This window comes from Pungitius pungitius, chromosome 9 (assembly GCF_949316345.1).
Source record: "Pungitius pungitius chromosome 9, fPunPun2.1, whole genome shotgun sequence".
Lineage (NCBI taxonomy): Eukaryota > Metazoa > Chordata > Actinopteri > Perciformes > Gasterosteidae > Pungitius > Pungitius pungitius.
In genome coordinates this window covers 780130-802380 of record NC_084908.1, presented here as the reverse complement: position 1 = coordinate 802380, position 22251 = coordinate 780130, and the positions used below count along the sequence as shown (strand labels likewise).

General features: G+C 42.4%; 1 protein-coding gene across 2 annotated transcripts; it reads left to right on the top strand.

The window, feature by feature from the left end:
• The first annotated feature begins 4907 nt into the window (after window positions 1-4907).
• cusr (Copper-only SOD repeat protein) lies at window positions 4908-21626 on the top strand. 2 transcript variants are annotated; one of them, XM_037472951.2, is made up of 18 exons: window positions 4908-5150; window positions 6510-8592; window positions 9051-9150; window positions 10367-10438; window positions 10613-10726; window positions 11075-11207; window positions 11450-11561; window positions 12127-12251; window positions 13344-13427; window positions 14379-16443; window positions 16905-17004; window positions 18305-18376; window positions 18568-18669; window positions 19019-19151; window positions 19390-19501; window positions 20064-20188; window positions 20866-20949; window positions 21141-21626. In XM_037472951.2, exons 1-18 carry the CDS (start codon window positions 5111-5113, stop codon window positions 21227-21229), a joined length of 5745 nt encoding a protein of 1914 aa, XP_037328848.2. In that variant the 5' UTR covers window positions 4908-5110; the 3' UTR covers window positions 21230-21626. The 2 variants fall into 2 exon arrangements, with proteins under 2 accessions (XP_037328848.2, XP_062420638.1); XM_062564654.1 differs by having other exon boundaries at window positions 10625-10726; window positions 21141-21625.
• The last annotated feature ends 625 nt before the right edge of the window (window positions 21627-22251 follow it).

Here is a 22251-nt window from a genome sequence, read left to right as displayed (position 1 = left end):
TCTGGTGGGAAACAAATTGAAATAAATATATAGAGAAGTTGGAAAAGGGTGCAATTAAACGGCTACAAAATAGACGGACTGATCGGGGCAAACGGTCTCGATGAATGCGATTGGCTTGTAATGTTTTAGTTTGGAGATATACACGCAACATTAGCATGAATCAATTTAGCTGATTCGATGCTCAGTGAGACAAAACTGTGATTTCAAGCTTACGAAAGTAACATCGCTCTTCTTCACTGAACTAAGAAACGTCACCAGCTTTACCAAGCAACTGTAATGTTCACGAGACCTTATGGAATGGTAGAAAATTGAGTTTACATCAAAGAGGATGTGCGTAAAAGGAGAAAAAATAAATATGGAGCCTGTTTGCATTTCCACTCCATTGCGTCATTGGATCTGGGTTAAATATCTCACTCTCTGGAAGGTCCCTAGAGGACTGGGAGCGGGGGGCTCGCCTTATCCCAGTAGATCTGAGAATGAAGGGAATAACCTTTTTGGGCCCAAATGGGGAACATTCCCGGCTTTTTACAGGGCTAGTTGGAGCAAAACAAGAGGGAAAACAAATCAAGTGTGTCACACTAAAGGCCTTTTGGAGACAATTTCTTTTTAAGTTCAGACAACCAGGCTTTGGTGTGAGAACGGATGTCTTCAGAGAGTCATGACAGGTTGAGAAATATCTAGCGGTGAAGGGGGGGGAGCACACTATGGATGGGCAGAGGCCCGGGGGGCCTTATAATTGAGGAAGACGAGGTATGTTCGAAAAAGACGGCAACAAATTCATGAAGGCGGAACAGCGAACATGAAAAGATGCATGGTAACCCAGCTGGTGGCCATTTAGGAGTTAATGTTTTATTCAGGATTGGGCCGTCTCCACAACAGCCAAACTCTTTAACCCCGCAAAAGGCTTTAATTCAGAGGGAAGGTATTACGATACATCTGTCAACATCTGTGTGAAACCCAGTCTCAGCACGGATGACATAAACACAAAACCTGTGAAGGCTACTAATGAAACCTACTGAACCGCCTTGTATCCGTGTACATTTGGGCCTAGTGGCTAATTAACTATGAACTGCTACCGACCAGAGGACAGGTTGGCCAATTAAAGGAATCCGCTTCCTTATCTGCAACTACGAATTACAATGAAGATAAAGCATTTGAACCTGAATGAAGAGCATCAGTTATGATGACTTACAGTACTATTTAAAACTATAACAAATGTTTACTAAATAAGAAGAAACAATCACTGGCATCAACTTACCACACACACACACACACACACACATTATCCATGTAACTGTACATTTCTGCACTCTGGACCAACTTTCATGAGTCAAAAGGAGGAAGAGCAACGAACACCACTTATTTCTGGAAGCGAACTCCTCATCAGCAGCACTGGCTGAACCCGTTACTGACTTGACCTTTGACTTCTTGTCACAATGAGAGCACTTTAAAACACATTTGATGCGTTTGGATCTCCCTCTAATATTAAACGTATAAAATTCAGCTCGTCGAAATAAAAACCAAACCAAACCATAGAAAGAAGTGCTTTAGGGCAGTCCCTGAGTATCAAATTGAAGCGCTCACATAGTCATTTTGATATCATTAAAAGTAGACGATATCTACAGCCCTTTGCAGAACGACCCGAACTACAAGGTGGTGTTCTCCTTAGCCGTTGGACAGGTCTACGCCTCGTGGACTTGGGTTTCATTCTCTTTCAGCAGACAAAGCGATCACGTGCGACTGTACCGCAGCGACCCTCCGCGGGCCTGACAAGTCTTAAATGTGACCCACAAAGAAACATATCGTGACATGTGAATCAAGTCATCCACACGCTGGCTGGCTCACCCGGTCCCGCGCGCGTCCGGGTTGAGGAGGTGTGACGCGGAGCGATGACGCGGGGCGATGACGCGGCTCCGTCAACTGAAGCGGAAACTCCGGCGCCTACATGGCAGGAAGTGGAGGGTCACGCACCCACAGCGGCGTCGCTTTTTTGGCGGGAGCACCGTTTTCTTAAGAACGCAGCACTTGAATTCGGGCGAAGCATTGTTAAAGTGTTTTATTCATGTTGGTCCCAGGTCCGTGTGACGTTCGTTTTACCGTGTAAACGATAAAACGAACTATCAAACACAGACCTCACACGGACCTCACACAGAGACCCACTGGCACGTCTAGCTGGGGTTTCATCTTAATTTATGGTATTGTTCAATTTTGTGTGAACTCTGGCTCGAGCGTGTGACATGAAGGGTTAATTATAGATGTCGTTATGCATTGAATGAGACATTCACGTATATTACAGCTCACACAGAGATGCTCAGCTTCCTCCATCTAGTGGCCTTAAAGGTGCTGGTACGACCTGTAGCTCCAGGAGCATTCTGTTCAGCCGGATATTTAATCCGTGTTCGGTAATAGAATGTTTTGTTATCATGGTCGTGTCATTGTTCTTGTGTAAAGGTGTGTGAGTGGGTTTGATTTCTGGAAAACATTCCAAAGCTGAGCAAGTATTACTAGTGTCTTGTTAAACTCATGTACAGAAAATGACATTCACTTTTTATACTTTTTAGTTACAGAATCGAATGTAATTTTCTTTCTATCAACCTATGTCTAGGTTGACACATCAACCTATGTCTACACATCATCTCCCATTTACACATCAGTTTACACATCATCTCCCATTCACAAATAGTTTTATAGCTGCTTCAAGCCTTTTATTGGGGGCAGCCACAAATCTTGAGGGGGCATTGTGCTCCAGCACCTTTTACCATGTCTAATTGACAAATTTAGTTTGAGGGGGCACAACATTTATTTGAGGGGGCCAGGCCCCTTCTTGCCCCTGCCTAGACCCGGCCCTGATTGGCAGCCACAATTGGTAAATGAAATGGAGACTATACTTTAACAAAGCTTCTGTGGTTAAGAAGCAACAACCTCCAGCATCCAATTGGATCTATTTCAAATATTTTTTAATGATCTGTATCTTAAGCAGAAAGAAGTGGCGCACAATGGACTCTATGTGCGTCACTCATTAAGTGTCCTAAAAGACGTTAATTGTAGCAACAGATTGGACTGATGGCATCTGCTCTCCGTCAAAATGAAACCCAATTATTTTTTGCAAAGTCATTTTGCGAAGAGAGATTTCTATCTCTGCTGGCATGTGCTCTCATTTGTTATAGATACTGGGAAATATAATTTACAGCTCGCATAGAGCTCAAGGAACGAGGAGACACTCATAATGTAGGTTCAGGTCTTGTGAAAAACTAAGTGGAGTCAAACGGCCTGAAAAAAGTGGTAGGGTTTGTTGTTCTTCCTCCTGGTAACTCCTGTCCAGGGTGTAGGATGTACGGCACAGTGCAAACACAGCAAAAGTAACTTACCTAACGTAACATAGACAGGCAACTATTCACGCTCACGTAACAAAACAATTGCATTTGGGCAATACGTTTCTCAAAAAAAGGATCATTTGTTTTATAAAGCAGGCTGGAAGGCTGCTTTCCATATAAATGTCTGACTACTTAAATATTTATAGGCGTTGGTTGTGTTTCGTTTGGCAGCTTTTTTAAATACCTTGGGAGTGATCTTTTGTTAGTTTTTTCATTTCAATCTACCTTGTTGATACCGGTTAGTCTACATATCGGTTCCAAGAAAGACATTTCTTTGTGTGTTTCATTTCGTGAATGCTTGGCACTGTAAGAAGAGGCTTTTAAATAAGTCATTGTTTTGTGCATTATTTGGTGTAAAAAAAAAGAATCTAAATTGCCATTTTGAAATCTCATGTAATTATTACAAAAGAAATGAAAACAAGTCATAAAACCATTCTTGATGTTTTTATCATACAAATCATTCCAAACAGAGATTTTACTCATTATCTCATAGCTGTGACTCAATGCTTAAATTTTTGTATCCTTAAGCTTACGGCATCTTTTGTCAATAGACTGTTAACGAGAACTATTTTCTTTAAACTGATTCTTTTGAATCTAGAACTTGAAATAGAACTTGTAATTGTATTGTATAAATGTTAAGATGCTAAAATGCTTCTCCTTCGCATTGCCCAAAACAAATGCCCTCATTAAAAAACAGTCTACAATCCCTAAAAATGGTTTCTATTTGCCCGTCTTTTGCTTTCTCTGACCATTGCTGTTGTGCGTATGTGCAGGTGGTAAACCTGTGTGTACATGATAACTTCATAATCTCAGCTACTGCCGCAATCAATGATCTGAACAAACATGTCAAGGACCAGTCCCACTTCACAGGTCCTCCAATATGTGTGCATAGCCGCAAGACTGGCCCCAAATAGACCACAATGATGAGAGAGCCTATTCTTGGAACAAGTTACTATTTTCTCCCATCTATTTTTTCCCCGAAACCTTGTCACGAGCACAGCTGAGGCACGTATGCAAGAAGAAAGAGGAACAGGGTTGTAAAAGGGGAAAGAAAAGCATCAAACTGTAAACTGTTATTTGTCTTTATTGCCTCCAATATTCTTCCTCATCTAACTGTATGTATTTGTTCATTATTTGTAATTTCAATTTGCCTATTTATTCATAGACTGATGCAGTTTCTTGACATGAGGGTCCTGGGAGGTTAGTTTATACCAGTCCAAGTGTCAGTTTATCTTACAAACCTTAAAGCGTGACCACAAACATAGAGCATCAGTTTACTTTTAACAAATGAGGGATTTTATTTTTAAATTCCTTTACTTGCGAACAATAGACCTCAGTAAATGAGTCATAATGTTCGTTTTGTTAACCTTCGCAGCATTGTTAAGACTGACAAGACACCTCCACTCATCCATTCATGGTGCCAAATATTTCTCCCCCCCTCCTCCATTCTCAAGCTACTGTCGCCCTGTTGGCCAATCACAGTAGGACACAAACGAGACTGCAGCTGTTAAAAACAGAAGCACAACCGTGGCTGCACACTTTTGCAAACCTGCTCCACCTGACCTGTTCTCGGGGGATCCCGCTTCCATCCACTCCCCATCGATGCGCTTCATTTAAGGATTCAATATTACACCTGAGCTGTTTTTTTCTTATTCTTTTACCATTTAAGAGTATTTTGCATATTGAATTTTCCTAGCCTTTGTCTTTACTGTGTGTCTTTTGACACACCTGCGATCATGGGTCGCCTGACAGTTGTCCTGCTGCTGTCTTTGCTTGGTGAGTATTTGGTCAAACTTTTACCTTTTGCATAAAATGCCAAACTCCTCCCGTGAATGATTCATGTATCACGCAGAATAATCTGTATGACCGCTAGTACATGATTTGACTCTTGTTCTTTGGCCAAACATTTCACATGCACAATTTATAAAGAAAAGGGAACCAGTGTCCTACCACAGAACGACTGCAATATTGTGAAAGCAACATCTCTTCAATTGAAATGCCAAGATGGCAGAATGACACTTTAAGATCGGGCACTATAAATACCCTTTATCCTTCGGATAAAGCCTTCTTCCGTCGCAAACTAAAACCACACCTTCTTCATACTGTACCTTGACTAAGAAGACTAACAATTGTACTTGTAATGGCTCTTATCTATAGAAAGTTGTAAATCGGCGTATTTGAAATTGCACTTTCTTGTTTCTGGTTTATTTAATATATATTTATTAGCATGGTTTGTATGCTTGAAATGCTTGAAGATTATTGCAAGTGTCTTTGTATAAAAGCGTCAGCTAAAGACATGTCATGTAAAACACCCTCAAACAGAGACTTGTAACTAAAAGGTGCACAAATTTCAATTTTAGTGTGCTTGATAATGCACAACTTGAACGTCTGCTTGAACTGTTTTCAGTATTCAAATATGTCAACTATTTAATTTGCAAATCAGCAGCAACTATCAAACCCGTTAATTAGTGTTAGATATGAGTATCTCTAAAATCTGTTAACGTTGGTAATTAGTGAGATGATGATTATGCCTATGGCCAGCATGCGTGCCAATGCATACAATAATATGTTTAGATTTGGCTGGTAGCAGGTGAGTTAAATGATTCCAAAAATCTGACACTGTTTTCTCTAAGAATAAATTGTGTTGAATACATGACTGCAGCAAACAATGTGTTGCGAAGCATAAGGACTTGTGGAAGTTGTGGTGATGTCATATTCTATTGTTTTGATGAATGTGTTATTGGAACATTCAGCCCGTCTTGTAAAAATGTTTGCATGTTTTTACTTCAATTGTATATTTAAGCTTCACTCAAGCACCCTTTGAATGTTTTGTGTTTGACACTTGAAGGAAGATTTAATCTCACACGTTTACGGACATAGTTTGTGAAAGCCGAACAAGGGCTGATATGCAGCCTGTATAGTAGAAAACTTATTTCAACAATCAGTTTTTGAGATAATGTTTGATTTTATAGATTCTGTATTTGTGGTGGGAGAGTAGAACATTGCATTTGAATAACTTATTACTTGCTTCGTGGACTGTATTGTACAGATAATTGACCGTTTTAACATTGGTGATTAAACATTACTTTTTTATTAACTAAAAAAAATTAATTCAACTTTAACTTCCTTTTTCAGATTCAATTTCCTGCATTCAGTTTATAGCAACTTTCAACATGGGAGGAGTCACAGGGCAGGTGCAATTTAACACCACCTCCAGGATGGCCTCGTTCAATCTGTCTGGTACTGGAACCTGTGGTCCACTTAACTTCTCCCTCAACCAGTTCCCCGTCATGTACGGCCACTTTGCTGAGCCCTGTTCTGAAGCAAATATCGGCTCCCGCATGGAGGACTTCATGATGAATCCCATATCAAACATGCCCGTTCCCCTGCCACCCAACCTCGAGAACAAGACAAACTTCGACGACTACTCGCTGACTTTGCAGACGTGTAGCGGCACTAGAGTATGCGCAGTTTTGAGTCGAGGTCAAACGGTGCAGACATATCAGGCCAGGTTCACCAGCCCAATCGCAGGTAATGTTTACATTCGCCTCAACAGCGGATCTCCTGAACCCAGGCTGCTTGCAGACCTCGTTACAATCGGTCAGGTCAATGCCGTACAAGCCAACACCACAGTCTTTGTCTCCACAAGCCCCGCTGCAAGCTGTGAGGTCCTTCTCGCAAACTTGGATAACTCTGCTTTGACAACTCTGGGTACTGTAAAAGTTGGCACACCACCAAGACCTGCCAAATGTCGTCTGTCTCTGAACAGTTTCAACACCAGCCATCGTTTTCTTCTCCTCCCCATGGGGTCGAGTTACATGTGTGCTCAGATTTATGCTGTGCCAGAGAAGCAGGTGAGCGCTGTTGTGAACATGAGGGAGATCAAAGGATACTTGAGCTTCCGTCAGGCTTCCCCGTTCGATGTGACGTTTTTGAGGGTGAACCTTACGAACTTGCAGAACTTGGTGGCTACCTACTTCGTCCACGGTTTTCCTCTCCCCTACGTCACGACTCCTTCTTCAAACCGGTGTACAAACGATAGTGTGGCCGATCACTGGAATCCGTTCAGTCTCAACACAAGCAGTCCACCTTACCCATCAGGGCCAGGTTCAACCCACGACATGTATGAGATCGGTGATCTCAGTGCCAAGCACATGTCCCTCGCAGGTAGAAACGAGGTGGACATGATGTTCACAGACTTCAACCTCCCTCTGTTTGGACGAAACAGCATTGTAGGTCGTTCAGTCGTGATTCACCAAATGAATACTACTAGGTATGTTTGTGCCAGTATCGGCTATCCTGGTGAAGTAACTGTGGCCAAGGCCACATTTCAGAGCCCTGTGGTAGGGAAGATTTGGTTCACCCAGCTGAAGAACAACCCTGTGTCCGACGTGTCCATCTTCATGGACCTATCGTATGGAAATCCCTCAATGACGCCAACTAGAAACCACAACTGGCATGTTCACACCTTCCCCATCAGCTCAGAGAGGGATGATGATGCGATGCGTTGCAGCACTACAGGAGGACACTGGAACCCTTTCAACATCAACACATCAGACAGCAGCTATGCCGCCAACTGCGGACCATCAAATCCGTCATCCTGTGAGGTGGGAGACCTCTCCAGCAAACACAGCACCATCAACCTTAGCCCCATAGTGGGCAGTGTGGAAGCAAAATACTTCTTCACTGATGTCACTTCCTGGTTGTCAGAATCGGGCATAATCGGTCGTTCTGTGGTCTTCCATCAAGCAGAACGTGGAGGGCCAAGGATTGCCTGTGCCAACATCACAATAGTGCGGGTACCCAAAGCTAGCCTAGGTACCTGGTTTGGCAACCCGATTCCCGGCGGACAGGTACGCTTCTCCCAGGCTCTCCTACAAGGACCCACAACTATAAACGTATCGCTGATCAACCTGAACGCCATGGCCGGGGGTTACCATGTTCACATACTCCCCATCACACCTGGCACCGCCGATCCCTGCTCCAACGCCAACATCCTCGGCCACTATAACCCGTTAGCCTTCAATACATCAAGCAGCCCACCAGCTGGAACCGGAACAGTGGACCAATATGAGATTGGGGACATCAGCGGGAAGTTTGGAACGCTGAATGGCCTCAACCAGTCTGAGGCTGTTTACATGGACCCTGACATGCCATTAACTGGACCATACAGCATAGTGGGACGGTCCCTGGTGGTTCACTACACAAATGGCTCAAGGTGAGAACCTTTGTACATGTATGGGATTGTCCCTTCTATACAGAAAGTAACCAGTAGAGTATTGGAGAGGAAGACTTAAGGAAGCATTTCACATTCAGAATGGCCACAGGTTCCTCTTTGTGGGGATTACTGTTACAACCAAACTCTAACTACTGACTTCTCATTTCTTAATGTGCATTCTAATGTAAGAAAAACATCAATTGTAACCACTTGATATTATGACTGGTCACTGTGACCTTTGCAGCAAGAGCAGAAGCCTAAGCTTCACCGCCTTAAGTGACTCTCTGACCAGTGAAGTACTGCACTTGGCCAGACTACTGAGAGCAATCAAAGGTGTAGGATATCGTAGACACGTCATATCCTCATGTTTTGTGTTCAAGCACATGGATAAACCTCTTTTTGCATTGCATAGGACCACATTCTAAAAGTTCTTTGTGTATTCCTGTGTTTCTGGACAGACTGCGCTGCGCTGACCTCTCGGCTGACAGGGATACAGATGGACAATGGGTTGTGGCCACTGCTGTGTTCAATGGTAGAGTGACTGGCACAGTGACTATGGTAAGAGCCAGTTTTTCCAGTTATTTCAGATGTTAAGCTGATGAAGCCTAAAGCTGCTAGTTTAGGCAGAAGAGGAGAGGGCAACATACATTTCATGGCGGTGCTTTAGAGGGGAAAAGGAAGATTACCAACAAAGCCACCTTGGGAACTCCAGGAAAAACTAGTTTAAAAACCTTATTAACCCATGCAGGGGTGTGGCAGAAATCTCTTTCTAGTGATTAATGCATGGTTGTGTTTTGACTAATATAATTAAGTTGCGACAAAGGGAAAACTTACCAGTTGGTTCAATGCTCTATTAAACCTTAAAGGAGAATCTGGTAAAACAACGTAACATTGACGTCTCTAGAGCAGGCGAACGGGACCATTTAAAGAGGATGATTCAACAGTAATATGCTTCTGATTAGGAGCCATAAACTGATGTGTAACGTCAATTAAGTTCCTCTATAGACTTTCATTTCCTGCACCACGAAGATTTACATTATTTTGTGGGTGGCAACAACTATAGAAATTATGACTATGTAATTAAGCCAGTCAAGGTTGTCATGAAACAAAATATTGCATGAGTACATAGGGATCCACATGCCATCAGAAAATTAAAATAAAACGCTACAAAGGCAGTGTCTTTCTCTTTAACCAAAAGGTGCCACAAAAACATGACACAGTACTTCTGCTCTGTAAAGTGAATTAAGCTGTGCTGGGTTGCAACAGGGCGCCATTGGAAACATGGGCGGGTTCACTAGTTTAGCTTTTATTTTCTGGCTAGTTAAACCTACAGGCCTGCCTGAACTAGAAAGCTCCCCCAGGGAACAGCTGTCTCCGGCAGCCACCCTCCAGAGGCCCCATACTGAGCTCTGCACCATGTCTGCAGTTAGAAGCTCATGATACTGTATCTCAGAGGAGGCAAGATCATCAAGGATAGTTCGGGGATGAACAGTTTCACTCCCCATCATTTGATATAATTCACTGAGGAATGCTTTAGGGTGGGCTCCCTCTGGATTGACAGGTCACTACCACATAACTTTCCTAATAGAGTTGTTTGCGTTTACAGTTTTGCAAAAACGGTTCTTTTGAAAAGTGACAAAGGTGTAAGTAGGATAATGCCCTTTCCAGGTGCATGTGGTTCATTACATCTACTTCTGAAAGACAAGCACCCAGAATGTGTATTTTCAAAGGATAACTGCCTGGTAATAAACATCTTAATGGTTCTTCCTCACAGCGCCAGCAAGTGTTTCCTGATGGGAGTAGCAGTGATGTCACAGTGCTGGTCGCTCTTCGATCAACACAAAATGTAAGACTCTTGAAAAATAAATCTGGGACCATATTAATGGGTTTCCATCCAGGTCATTTACTCGCCCTTTAAATGCAACAGGATCTAGAGATTCTAAACGTGTCTATCAATAATGTCTCTAGTTATGGGCCACTTTGAAGTCTAATAGATCAACAGCAAGTTCTCCTATTTTACCCGTTCCTGCAGATCAACATGGCATCCATGTTCATCACAAACGGACGAGGAGTCGACACCAGCCAGTGCGCCGGAACGGGAGGAACATTCAATCCCTTCAACATGACGTCCATGGTGAGACCAGCCTCTATCTTCTTCTAATCCTGCACTGATTCTGTTGCTTCCCATGAAAGACTGAAACTTTACTGGTGCCATTGAATCAGTAGTATGAAATCAGTGCTTGCTACTGTAGAACTGTTGGCTGATATTTCATTATATCCAAAGTATGGCCCTTGCTGTAGAATATTGCATTAGATACTCCTATAATCATTAGGCTGTCTGAACATGACATAAGACCGAACTTTCCACCAGTGCAAAGAAGCAGTGCTAGTTACTTGTTTAACCAAAAATCCTGACTATTAAAAGTCAAAAAAAGGCATAATGTTGTCAACATCGGGCTTGTTTTCTGCATCCCCCATTCAGAGATTGAACTGCTCAGTCTTGAACCCTCTGAGCTGTGTGGTGGGAGAGTTGTCCGGAAGACACGGCAATATCAGCCTGACTCAGGGACAGGTCCTCACCGACAGCATCATGCAGCTCTTTGGAGACAACACAGGTAAACTGACTTCAGTTGTCTTAAAGTGGTGACAATTAAAGACCTCAATAAAACTTTTTTACTAGCAGTATTTCGTTTTTAGATTTGCCACTTCTCAATTTAATAGAGAAACGAAACATGAAAAACCCATGAAATGAATTATTTTACAAACATGACAATGTTCCACAAAAGAACACATTATATTTTAAGGCAACACTGCTTTGTGCTAATAGCAATCTCATTAATGTTCCATGTGTTTGTAGTGGTCAATAGATCTGTGCTTCTGATGGACGGAGCCAACGTGCTCGCATGTGCAGACATTGTCCCAGAGTCTCCTTCAGCTCAGCAGACCTTCCCAATGACTAGCTTCAGCAGGTGAGTGCAATAATAAGCTGCCTGCTCCAGACCCTTTCTGGTCATTTGATTTTTAAATATCTCTTGGTGCACTTGATATTTATCCAGGCAGAGTTCCAGCAAGAGGGTTTGTCATTGAGATGACTTTCTAAAGAAAGGATCAACAGTGATTAAAAAGGAACTTGCCAGACCAGTTCATCCTTTGTTCACCATCAAATTCCACACTGTCATGTTATCTTTGATAATGAAACCACACTCAAACAAGGAAGTGTCTTGTGAAAGGAAGACCGCATTTACAAGCTTCATGCAGGGGCTGATCAAATGCACAAGCCTGAATTGATTAATAAATACATTGTCAATCATCCATTAATAAGCATAAACTCTGAGCTGCTCATTTCATGGTTAGGAATTCAGCACACCTGTAATGATTGACTAGTTACATGCTTTCATAAGTCATTTTCATAAAGTGTTCCTAATAATACCGCATAAATTCCCTAATTTGATTGGTGGACAATTATTTTTTTCATTTTGGGATTTAATCATAATAGAGGACCACAAAGTTGATATTTCAGTTGTTTTCCCCCAGATATGACTTCCGTAGGAGGGTTGCAGGTGTGCTTAGGATTGCAACCTCCAGAATCACCATCCTGCCGCCTTCTCCCATACCTGCAGCTGGTGGAGTGTGCCAGAGAGTTGACTTCATGGTGTCAGGTGAGATACAATCCTCTAAACATTTACTGTAATAAACACCAGTAAGTGAGCTGCTCTGAGAGTGAATCACTATTCTTACCTCTTCCTTATTTTGAACATGTCACCATTCAAAGTCTAAATGGACGCACACTTGCCTCTCTGGTATGACAAGAAAACACCGATGTGCCAGTAAGAGAAAACAAAACTGATGTATTTGTAAATGGATTGAAGGAACAACACACAATAAAAGCTGATTTAACAAAGGAAATGCAGCATAATGCTTACATTATGGATTTGTGATTTTTTTTGTATTCAATAGGATTCCATATTCCTGCATGTCCAGCTTGTTGGAGAATGAATATATCTTTATCTGCTGCTTCAGGCGTCCATCAGGACGATGAGAAAATGCAGCCATTGAAACTTCTTTAGAAAAATTGCTCAGAAAACCTGATCCTTGAGCGGAGCTTCTCGTTTTGTTTCCCTTAGTTTCTCCCATGGGGGGGAACAAGTGTCCGTTCAGAGGTTTCGCACAGGACAGGCCTTCATACCCCCACAAGCTGCAGTTTACTATTACATTAATAAGGGCTCCTGTTCAGTAATTAATTGGTGTGAAAGCAGGAAGATGAAAACACACAAGATATTTCAGGCAACATGCAGCTGAGATCATGTGTGACAATAACTGCGCATTTGATGTTTAATGGCGCATAGAACTAAATGATTTGGTGAAAAGGAATCACAAATAAAATAAATGGAAGTTGTTGATTTCTTGAAAAACACTTCAGCCTTTCAGGTGTAACATTATCTGATCTGTAAATTTTTATCAAGTTGAATAGTTTGAAACTGACCCATAACCTTAAAAATGAACCCATAGCAATATATTTTATTCCTCTTGCACTATGTTGCCTTTTTCTTCATTGACTGTCTGCTGTTATGCGCCAATCAAGTGAAATTCCTTGTATGTCAGACCTATTCTGGGTGATGTTTCCTGATGGAAAAGCGTAACATAAACCCATTGGACCCGGTGCTATGCAGTATTGATAATGAAGTATAACCAATTAGTCATTGCAGGGTGAACAGACTAATTAAACAATGCTACATTTCTTTGTCTTAAAGGGAGTGTCAGCACAGACCTTCTGCAGTCTGTGAAAAACAGTGAGATGATGGGCACGTTCAGAGAGTCTGACACTTGTACAACAAGTAAGTACGATCCACGCTATAATTATATCTTCAATCACACTTGCCACATACATTCATGGGAAAACACATTTTGACTGTATTCATGAATGAAAACCAGCTTGTCAAAAGACCTCATCATGAATATGGTAATGATACAAAACTCCCATAAATTGGCGCCTTTCCCTCCAAATAACATAGTTCAGTCTCGTGTAATAAGGAAGATCACGAATAACCTTTCCAACGTGGTTCCCTCAGGAAACGCTGGTTTGCAGCTAATGCCAGCCATCTTTCTTCTGGGCATTTCTCAAGACTCATCAGCCGAAGTGCAATAATAGCTTACAAAGATTTCAATAAATTAAAGTTTAAAACCGGGTTTCACAGTCTTGTACTTTATTGTAATATTTATTTGTAAGTAAAGTTTACGTTGTGTGGCGATGCATAAGGAATTGTGGAGGTTGTGGTGATGGCGTTGTATTCTATTTTGATGAATGTTCTCGGAACATTCAGCACCTCCTGTAAAAAATGTTTGCATGTTTTTATTTCAATTGTAAATTTTTAAGCTTTACTCAAACACCCGTTGAATGTTTTGTGTTTGACACTTCAAAAAGATTTAATCGCACACGTGTACGAACATAATTTTGTGGAAGCCGATAAAGGCCTGATATGCAGCCTGTATAGTAGAAAACGTATATCGTCCATCAGTTAAACTTTTGAGATGACGTTCTGTAATTGTGGTGGGAGAGAGAAGTAGTACAATGCATTTGAATAACTTCTGACCACATTGGTATTAGAGTAGTACTTTAAACAGAATACCTTGTTTGTCCTTAGTCCTTGCTTCAACTAGAATGTTAATTTGCTAAAATGGACCGTATTGTACAGATAATTGACAATCATTTTGAACATTACTTTTTTTTGAAAGGATATTCATGAACTGTAGGAAAACTGATGCAACTATACCTTCCTCCTTTTCAGAGTTTATGGCAACTTTCAACATGGGAGGAGTCACAGGGCAGGTGCAATTTGACACCACCTCCAGGATGGCCTCGTTCAATCTGTCTGGTACTGGAACCTGTGGTCCACTTAACTTCTCCCTCAACCAGTTCCCCGTCATGTACGGCCACTTTGCTGAGCCCTGTTCTGAAGCAAATATCGGCTCCAGCGTCTTTGACTTCATGATGAATCCCATATCAAACATCGTCGTTCCCATGCAAACCTTCCTCGAGAGCAACACAAACCTTGACGACTACTCGCTGACTTTGCAGACGTGTAGCGGCACTAGAGTATGCGCAGTTGTGAGTCGAGGTCAAACGCTGCAGACATATCAGGCCAGGTTCACCAGCCCAATCGCAGGTAATGTTTACATTCGCCTCAACAGCGGATCTCCTGAACCCAGGCTGCTTGCAGACCTCGTTACAATCGGTCAGGTCAATGCCGTACAAGCCAACACCACAGTCTTTGTCTCCACAAGCACCGCTGCAAGCTGTGAGGTCCTTCTCGCAAACTTGGATAACTCTGCTTTGACAACTCTGGGTACTGTAAAAGTTGGCACACCACCAAGACCTGCCAAATGTCGTCTGTCTCTGAACAGTTTCAACACCAGCCATCGTTTTCTTCTCCTCCCCATGGGGTCGAGTTACATGTGTGCTCAGATTTATGCTGTGCCAGAGAAGCAGGTGAGCGCTGTTGTGAACATGAGGGAGATCAAAGGATACTTGAGCTTCCGTCAGGCTTCCCCGTTCGATGTGACGTTTTTGAGGGTGAACCTTACGAACTTGCAGAACTTGGTGGCTACCTACTTCGTCCACGGTTTTCCTCTCCCCTACGTCACGACTCCTTCTTCAAACCGGTGTACAAACGATAGTGTGGCCGATCACTGGAATCCGTTCGGTCTCAACAGAAGCAGTCCACCTTACCCATCAGGGCCAGGTTCAACCCACGACATGTATGAGATCGGTGATCTCAGTGCCAAGCACATGTCCCTCGCAGGTAGAAACGAGGTGGACATGATGTTCACAGACTTCAACCTCCCTCTGTTTGGACGAAACAGCATTGTAGGTCGTTCAGTCGTGATTCACCAAATGAATACTACTAGGTATGTTTGTGCCAGTATCGGCTATCCTGGTGAAGTAACTGTGGCCCAGGCCACATTTCAGAGCCCTGTGGTAGGGAAGATTTGGTTCACCCAGCTGAAGAACAACCCTGTGTCCGACGTGTCCATCTTCATGGACCTATCGTATGGAAATCCCTCAATGACGCCAACTAGAAACCACAACTGGCATGTTCACACCTTCCCCATCAGCTCAGAGAGGGATGATGATGCGATGCGTTGCAGCACTACAGGAGGACACTGGAACCCTTTCAACATCAACACATCAGACAGCAGCTATGCCGCCAACTGCGGACCGTCAAATCCGTCATCCTGTGAGGTGGGAGACCTCTCCAGCAAACACAGCACCATCAACCTTAGCCCCGTAGTGGGCAGTGTGGAAGCAAAATACTTCTTCACTGATGTCACTTCCTGGTTGTCAGAATCGGGCATAATCGGTCGTTCTGTGGTCTTCCATCAAGCAGAACGTGGAGGGCCAAGGATTGCCTGTGCCAACATCACAATAGTGCGGGTACCCAAAGCTAGCCTAGGTACCTGGTTTGGCAACCCGATTCCCGGCGGACAGGTACGCTTCTCCCAGGCTCTCCTACAAGGACCCACAATTTTAAACGTATCACTGATCAACCTGAACGCCATTGCCGGGGGTTACCATGTTCACATACTCCCCATCACACCTGGCACCGCCGATCCCTGCTCCAACGCCAACATCCTCGGCCACTATAACCCGTTAGCCTTCAATACATCAAGCAGCCCACCAGCTGGAACCGGAACAGTGGACCAATATGAGATTGGGGACATCAGCGGGAAGTTTGGAACGCTTAATGGCCTCAACCAGTCTGAAGCTGTTTACATGGACCCTGACATGCCATTAACAGGACCATACAGCATAGTGGGACGGTCCCTGGTGGTTCACTACAGAAATGGCTCAAGGTGAGAACCTTTGTACATGTATGGGATTGTCCCTTCTATACAGAAAGTAACCAGTAGAGTATTGGAGAGGAAGACTTAAGGAAGCATTTCACATTCAGAATGGCCATAGATTCCTCTTTGTGGGGATTACTGTTACAACCAAACTCTAGCTACTGACTTTTTCTCATTTCTTAATGTGCATTTTAATGTAAAAAAAGCATAAACTGTAACTACTTAATATTATGACTGGTCACTGTGACCTTTGCAGCAAGAGCAGAAGCCTAAGCTTCACCGCCTTAAGTGACTCTCTGACCAGTGAAGTACTGCACTTGGCCAGACTACTGAGAGCAATCAAAGGTGTAGGATATCGTAGACACGTCATATCCTCATGTTTTGCGTTCAAGCACATGGATAAACCTCTTTCTGCATTGCACAGGATTACATTCTAAAAGTTCTTTGTGTATTCCTGTGTTTCTGGACAGACTGCGCTGCGCTGACCTCTCGGCTGACAGGGATACAGATGGACAATGGGTTGTGGCCACTGCTGTGTTCAATGGTAGAGTGACTGGCAGAGTGACTATGGTAAGAGCCAGTTTTTCCAGTTATTTCAGATGTTAAGCTAATGAAGCCTAGATTTGCTAGTTTAGGCAGAAAAGAGGAGAGGGCAACATACATTTCATGGCGGTGCTTTAGAGGGGAAAAGGAAGATTACCAACAAAGCCACCTTGGGAACTCCAGGAAATACCAGTTTTAAAAACCTGAATAACCTCATTCACCTATGCAGGGGTGTGGCAGGAATCTCTTTCTAGTGATTAACTGATGGTTGTGTTAATGACTAATATAATTCTTATTAGTCATTAACGGTCATTGTAGTCAATGAAGTTCCCCTCTAGACTTTCATCTCCTGCACCACAAAGATTTGTGGGTGGCAACAACTACAGAAATTATGACTATGTAATTAAGCCAGTCAAGGCTGTCATGAAACAAAAACATTGCATGACCACATTGGGAATCGCATGCCATCAGCAAATTAAAAGGTTTTTTCTCTTTAACCAAAAGCTGCCATAAAAACCTGACCGAGTACTTCTCCTGCTCTGGAGAGAGTGAATTAAGCTGTGCTGGGTTGCAACAGGGAGCCATTGGAAACAGCTTTTATTTTCTGGCTAGTTAAACCTACAGGCCTACCTGAACTAGAACGCTCCCCCAGGGAACAGCTGTCTCTGGCAGCCACCCTCCAGAGGCCCCATACTGAGCTCTGCACAATGTCTGCGGTTAGGAGCTCATGACACTGTATCTCAGACGAGGCAAGATCATAAAGGATAGTCTGGGGATGAACAGTTTCACTCCCCATCATTTGACATAATTCACTAAGTTTTACAATGTAAAAAACCCTGTAGGCAGCGACCTTCTGTCAAGCTTAGCCAAAGCGGAAGTTCCAAAAATGTCTCCCTTCTACTGGACGGCAGTGTCTGATTCCTCTGGTTGTGTGGAGTCCGATACTATCGACGTTAATTAGAAATGACAAATTCTCACTGGATTTATTTCCCCAGTAAATCTTGAACATGAGTTCATGGTGCAACAAGTTTTGTCTTCACTATAGCTTGATGTTCCTGTATGCTCCCATTTCAAGGAAGGGAATGCTTTAGGGCGGGCTCCCTCTGTATTGACAGGTCACCACCACAGCATTTTCCTATAGAGTTGTTTGCATTTACAGTCTTGCAAAAACAGTTCTTTTGAAGAGTGACAAAGGTGTAAGTGGGATAATGCCCGTTCCAGGTGCATGTGGTTCATTACACCTACTTTTGAAAGACAAGCAGCCAGAAAGTGTATTTTCTAAGGATAACTGCCTGGTATTAAACATCTTAATGGTTCTTCCTCGCAGCGCCAGCAAGTGTTTCCTGATGGGAGTAGCAGTGATGTCACAGTGCTGGTCGCTCTTCGATCAACACAAAATGTAAGACTCTTGAAAAATAAATCTGGGACCATATTAATGGGTTGCCATCCAGGTCATTTACTCGCTGTTTAAATGCAACAGGATCGAGAGATTCTAAAAGTGTCGATCATTTATAATGTCTCTGTAGTTATGGGCCACTTTGAAGTCTAATAGATCAACAGCAAGTTCTCCTATTTTACCCGTTCCTGCAGATCAACATGGCATCCATGTTCATCACAAACGGACGAGGAGTCAACACCAGCCAGTGCGCCGGAACGGGAGGAACATTCAATCCCTTCAACATGACGTCCATGGTGAGACCAGCCTCTATCTTCTTCTAATCCTGCACTGATTCTGTTGCTTCCCATGAAAGACTGAAACTTTATTGGTGCCATTGAATCAGTAGTATGAAATCAGTGCTTGCTACTGTAGAACTGTTGGCTGATATTTCATTATATCCAAAGTATGGCCCTTGCTGTAGAATTTTGCATTAGATACTCCTATAATCATTAGGCTGTCTGAACATGACATAAGACCGAACTTTCCACCAGGGCAAAGAAGCAGTGCTAGTTACTTGTTTAACCAAAAATCCTGACTATTAAAAGTCAAAGAACAGGCATAATGTTGTCAACATCGGGCTTGTTTTCTGCAACCCCCATTCAGAGATTGAACTGCTCAGTCTTGAACCCTCTGAGCTGTGTGGTGGGAGAGTTGTCCGGAAGACACGGCAATATCAGCCTGACTCAGGGACAGGTCCTCACCGACAGCATCATGCAGCTCTTTGGAGACAACACAGGTAAACTGACTTCAGTTGTCTTAAAGTGGTGACAATTAAAGACCTCAATAAAACTTTTTTACTAGCAGTATTTCGTTTTTAGATTTGCCACTTCTCAATTTAATAATTGAACCGTGAAAAACCCATGAAATGAATTATTTTACAAACATGACAATGTTCCACAAAAGAACGCATTATATTTTAAGGCAACACTGCTTTGTGCTAATAGCAATCTCATTAATGTTCCATGTGTTTGTAGTGGTCAATAGATCTGTGCTTCTGATGGACGGAGCCAACGTGCTCGCATGTGCAGACATTGTCCCAGAGTCTCCTTCAGCTCAGCAGACCTTCCCAATGACTAGCTTCAGCAGGTGAGTGCAATAATAAGCTGCCTGCTCCACACCCTTTCTGGTCATTTGATTTTTAAATATCTCTTGGTGCACTTGATATTTATCCAGGCAGAGTTCCAGCAAGAGGGTTTGTCATTGAGATGACTTTCTAAAGAAAGGATCAACAGTGATTAAAAAGGAACTTGCCAGACCAGTTCATCCTTTGTTCACCATCAAATTCCACACTGTCATGTTATCTTTGATAATGAAACCACACTCAAACAAGGAAGTGTCTTGTGAAAGGAAGACCGGATTTACAAGCTTCATGCAGGGGCTGATCAAATGCACAAGTCTGAATTGATTAATAAATACATTGTCAATCATCCATTAATAAGCATAAACTCTGAGCTGCTCATTTCATGGTTAGGAATTCAGCACACCTGTAATGACTGACTAGTTACATGCTTTCATAAGTCATTTTCATAAAGTGTTCCAAATAATACTGCATAAAATCCCTAAAGATTGGTGGACAATTATTATTTCATTTTTGGATTTAATCATAATAGAGGACCACAAAGTTGATATTTCAGTTGTTTTCCCCCAGATATGACTTCCGTAGGAGGGTTGCAGGTGTGCTTAGGATTGAAACCTCCAGAATCACCATCCTGCCGCCTTCTCCCATAGCTGCAGCTGGTGGAGTGTGCCAGAGAGTTGACTTCATGGTGTCTGGTGAGATACAATCCTCTAAATATTTACTGTAATAAACACCAGTAAGTGAGCTGCTCTGAGAGTGAATCACTATTCTTACCTCTTCCTTATTTTGAACATGTCACCATTCAAAGTCTAAATGGACGCACACTTGCCTCTCTAGTAAGACAATAAAATACAGATGTGCCAGTAAGGGAAAACAAAACTGATGTATTTGTAAATGAATTGAAGGAACAACGCACATTAAAAGTTGATTTAATAAAGGAAATGCAGCATAATGCTTACATTATGGCCAACATTTTGCATTAGTTTTTTGTAGTCAATAGGATTCCATATTCATGCATGTCCAGATTTGGTTGGAGAATGAAGATATCTGCTGCTTCAGGTGTCCATCAGGACGATGAGAAAATGCAGCCTTTGAAAGCCCTTTAGAAAATTTGCTCAGAAAACCTGATCCTTGAGTGGCGCTTCTCCTTTGGGTTCCCTTCGTTTCTCCCATGGGGGGGAACAAGTGTCCGCTCAGAGTGAAAGTAAAGTGAAATTCCTTGTATGTCAGACCTATTCTGGGTAATGTTTCCTGATGGAAAAGCGTAACATAAACCCATTGGACCGGATGCTATGCAGTAATTATAAAGTATAACAAATTAGTCATTGCAGGGTAAACAGACTAAACAATGCTACATTTCTTTGTCTTAAAGGGAGTGTCAGCACAGACCTTCTGCAGTCCGTGAAAAACAGTGAGATGATGGGCACGTTCAGAGAGTCTGACACGTGTACAACAAGTAAGTACGATCCACGCTATAATTATATCTTCAATCACACTTGCCACATACATTCATGGGGAAAAGACCTCATGATGAATATGGTAATGATGCAAAAATCTTAAATTGGTGCCTTTTTAGTGTCCCCTCCAAATGCCATAACTCGTCTCATGTAATAAGGAAGATCCCTAATGACCTCTCCTTTCCTTCAGGAAACGCTGGTTTGCGGCTGATGCCGGGAACCTTCCTTCTGGGGATGTTTGCTGCCGCCGGTCTGCTGCCAACCGCAGTTTCTTCATAACTTCGAGATTGGGCCCCATGGTGAATTATAATGGATCCTCGGATTGTGAAACTGCTATTTTGTTTGTGAACTGTAACATGTGCTATGATCCTGATTAATGATCAACCAATGAATATTTTAATTTCTTTGCAACTCTTTAATCATTTTAATAAACCAGCGATTTAACGGTTAACTGTATTCTTAATCAAGACTTTGCCTAAATTTGGACTTGCAATGTAAAATGGGTGGGTAAAATTTGATGTACATTTTTCAGATCCCCAACCTTATTTCTGAAGTTATGCACAATTTATGTATTTGTCAAAATGTAAACGGTGTCAGAAATGGTGAATAAAATATATTTCCAGGACTTATTTGCCTAATTGTCTCATTACATGAATTTATGAGCAAGTTGATTATACAGTGCTTGGCAAAAATACACAATTGTTGTTACTATAGCCCAATAAAATGTCATTGGAATGGTTTGAAAGTTAAAACATTGTATCAGGTATGGTTCATATGTAGTTAACCTTTTGCTTTTATTACACGAAGATTAAAGTCTGTCGAAATTGTTTCAGCTTTTTACCTCCCAGTTACGCTGCTGTTGTCTTCTGGAAAATCAAAACGGCGACTGTGGAACAAAACCCATTCCTTAGCAACGTATAAATGACAAATGGACAAATGAATGTCTTGTATTAAACAATCCTTTAAATACTATCTGTCAGGGGGGCAGCGGGCGGTCGGAAATAAAAGGTTTAAAGTTAACCTGGCTAAGTCTTTAACGTTGTTGTGGGAGCCAAGTTTAGTAAAGATTAGGGCATATTTAGTACCTCAAAAGACAAGTGCCTCACCCAGGAATCAAACATGAGTCTACAGCTCATGCAGACTGCATCAATTACTGCACTTTGTCATAGCAGCGTACCTTAAGCAGGAATCACACCAAGGGCTACAGCTTTCTAATTTTGGAGCTAACCTTGAAGCCTTTGGCTGAAATAGGAAGTCTGTGGGAGCTATTTAGTTATTCATTCTTAAATTATAAATTCTTT

Coding starts and splice junctions, on each gene's coding strand:
- cusr (XM_037472951.2), top strand. CDS start 5,111: ATGGGTCGCCTGACAGTTGTCCTGCTGCTGTCTTTGCTTG. Junction 19,502..20,063: donor CCAATGACTAGCTTCAGCAG/GTGAGTGCAATA, acceptor GTTTTCCCCCAG/ATATGACTTCCGTAGGAGGG. Junction 20,950..21,140: donor GTCTGACACGTGTACAACAA/GTAAGTACGATC, acceptor CCTTTCCTTCAG/GAAACGCTGGTTTGCGGCTG.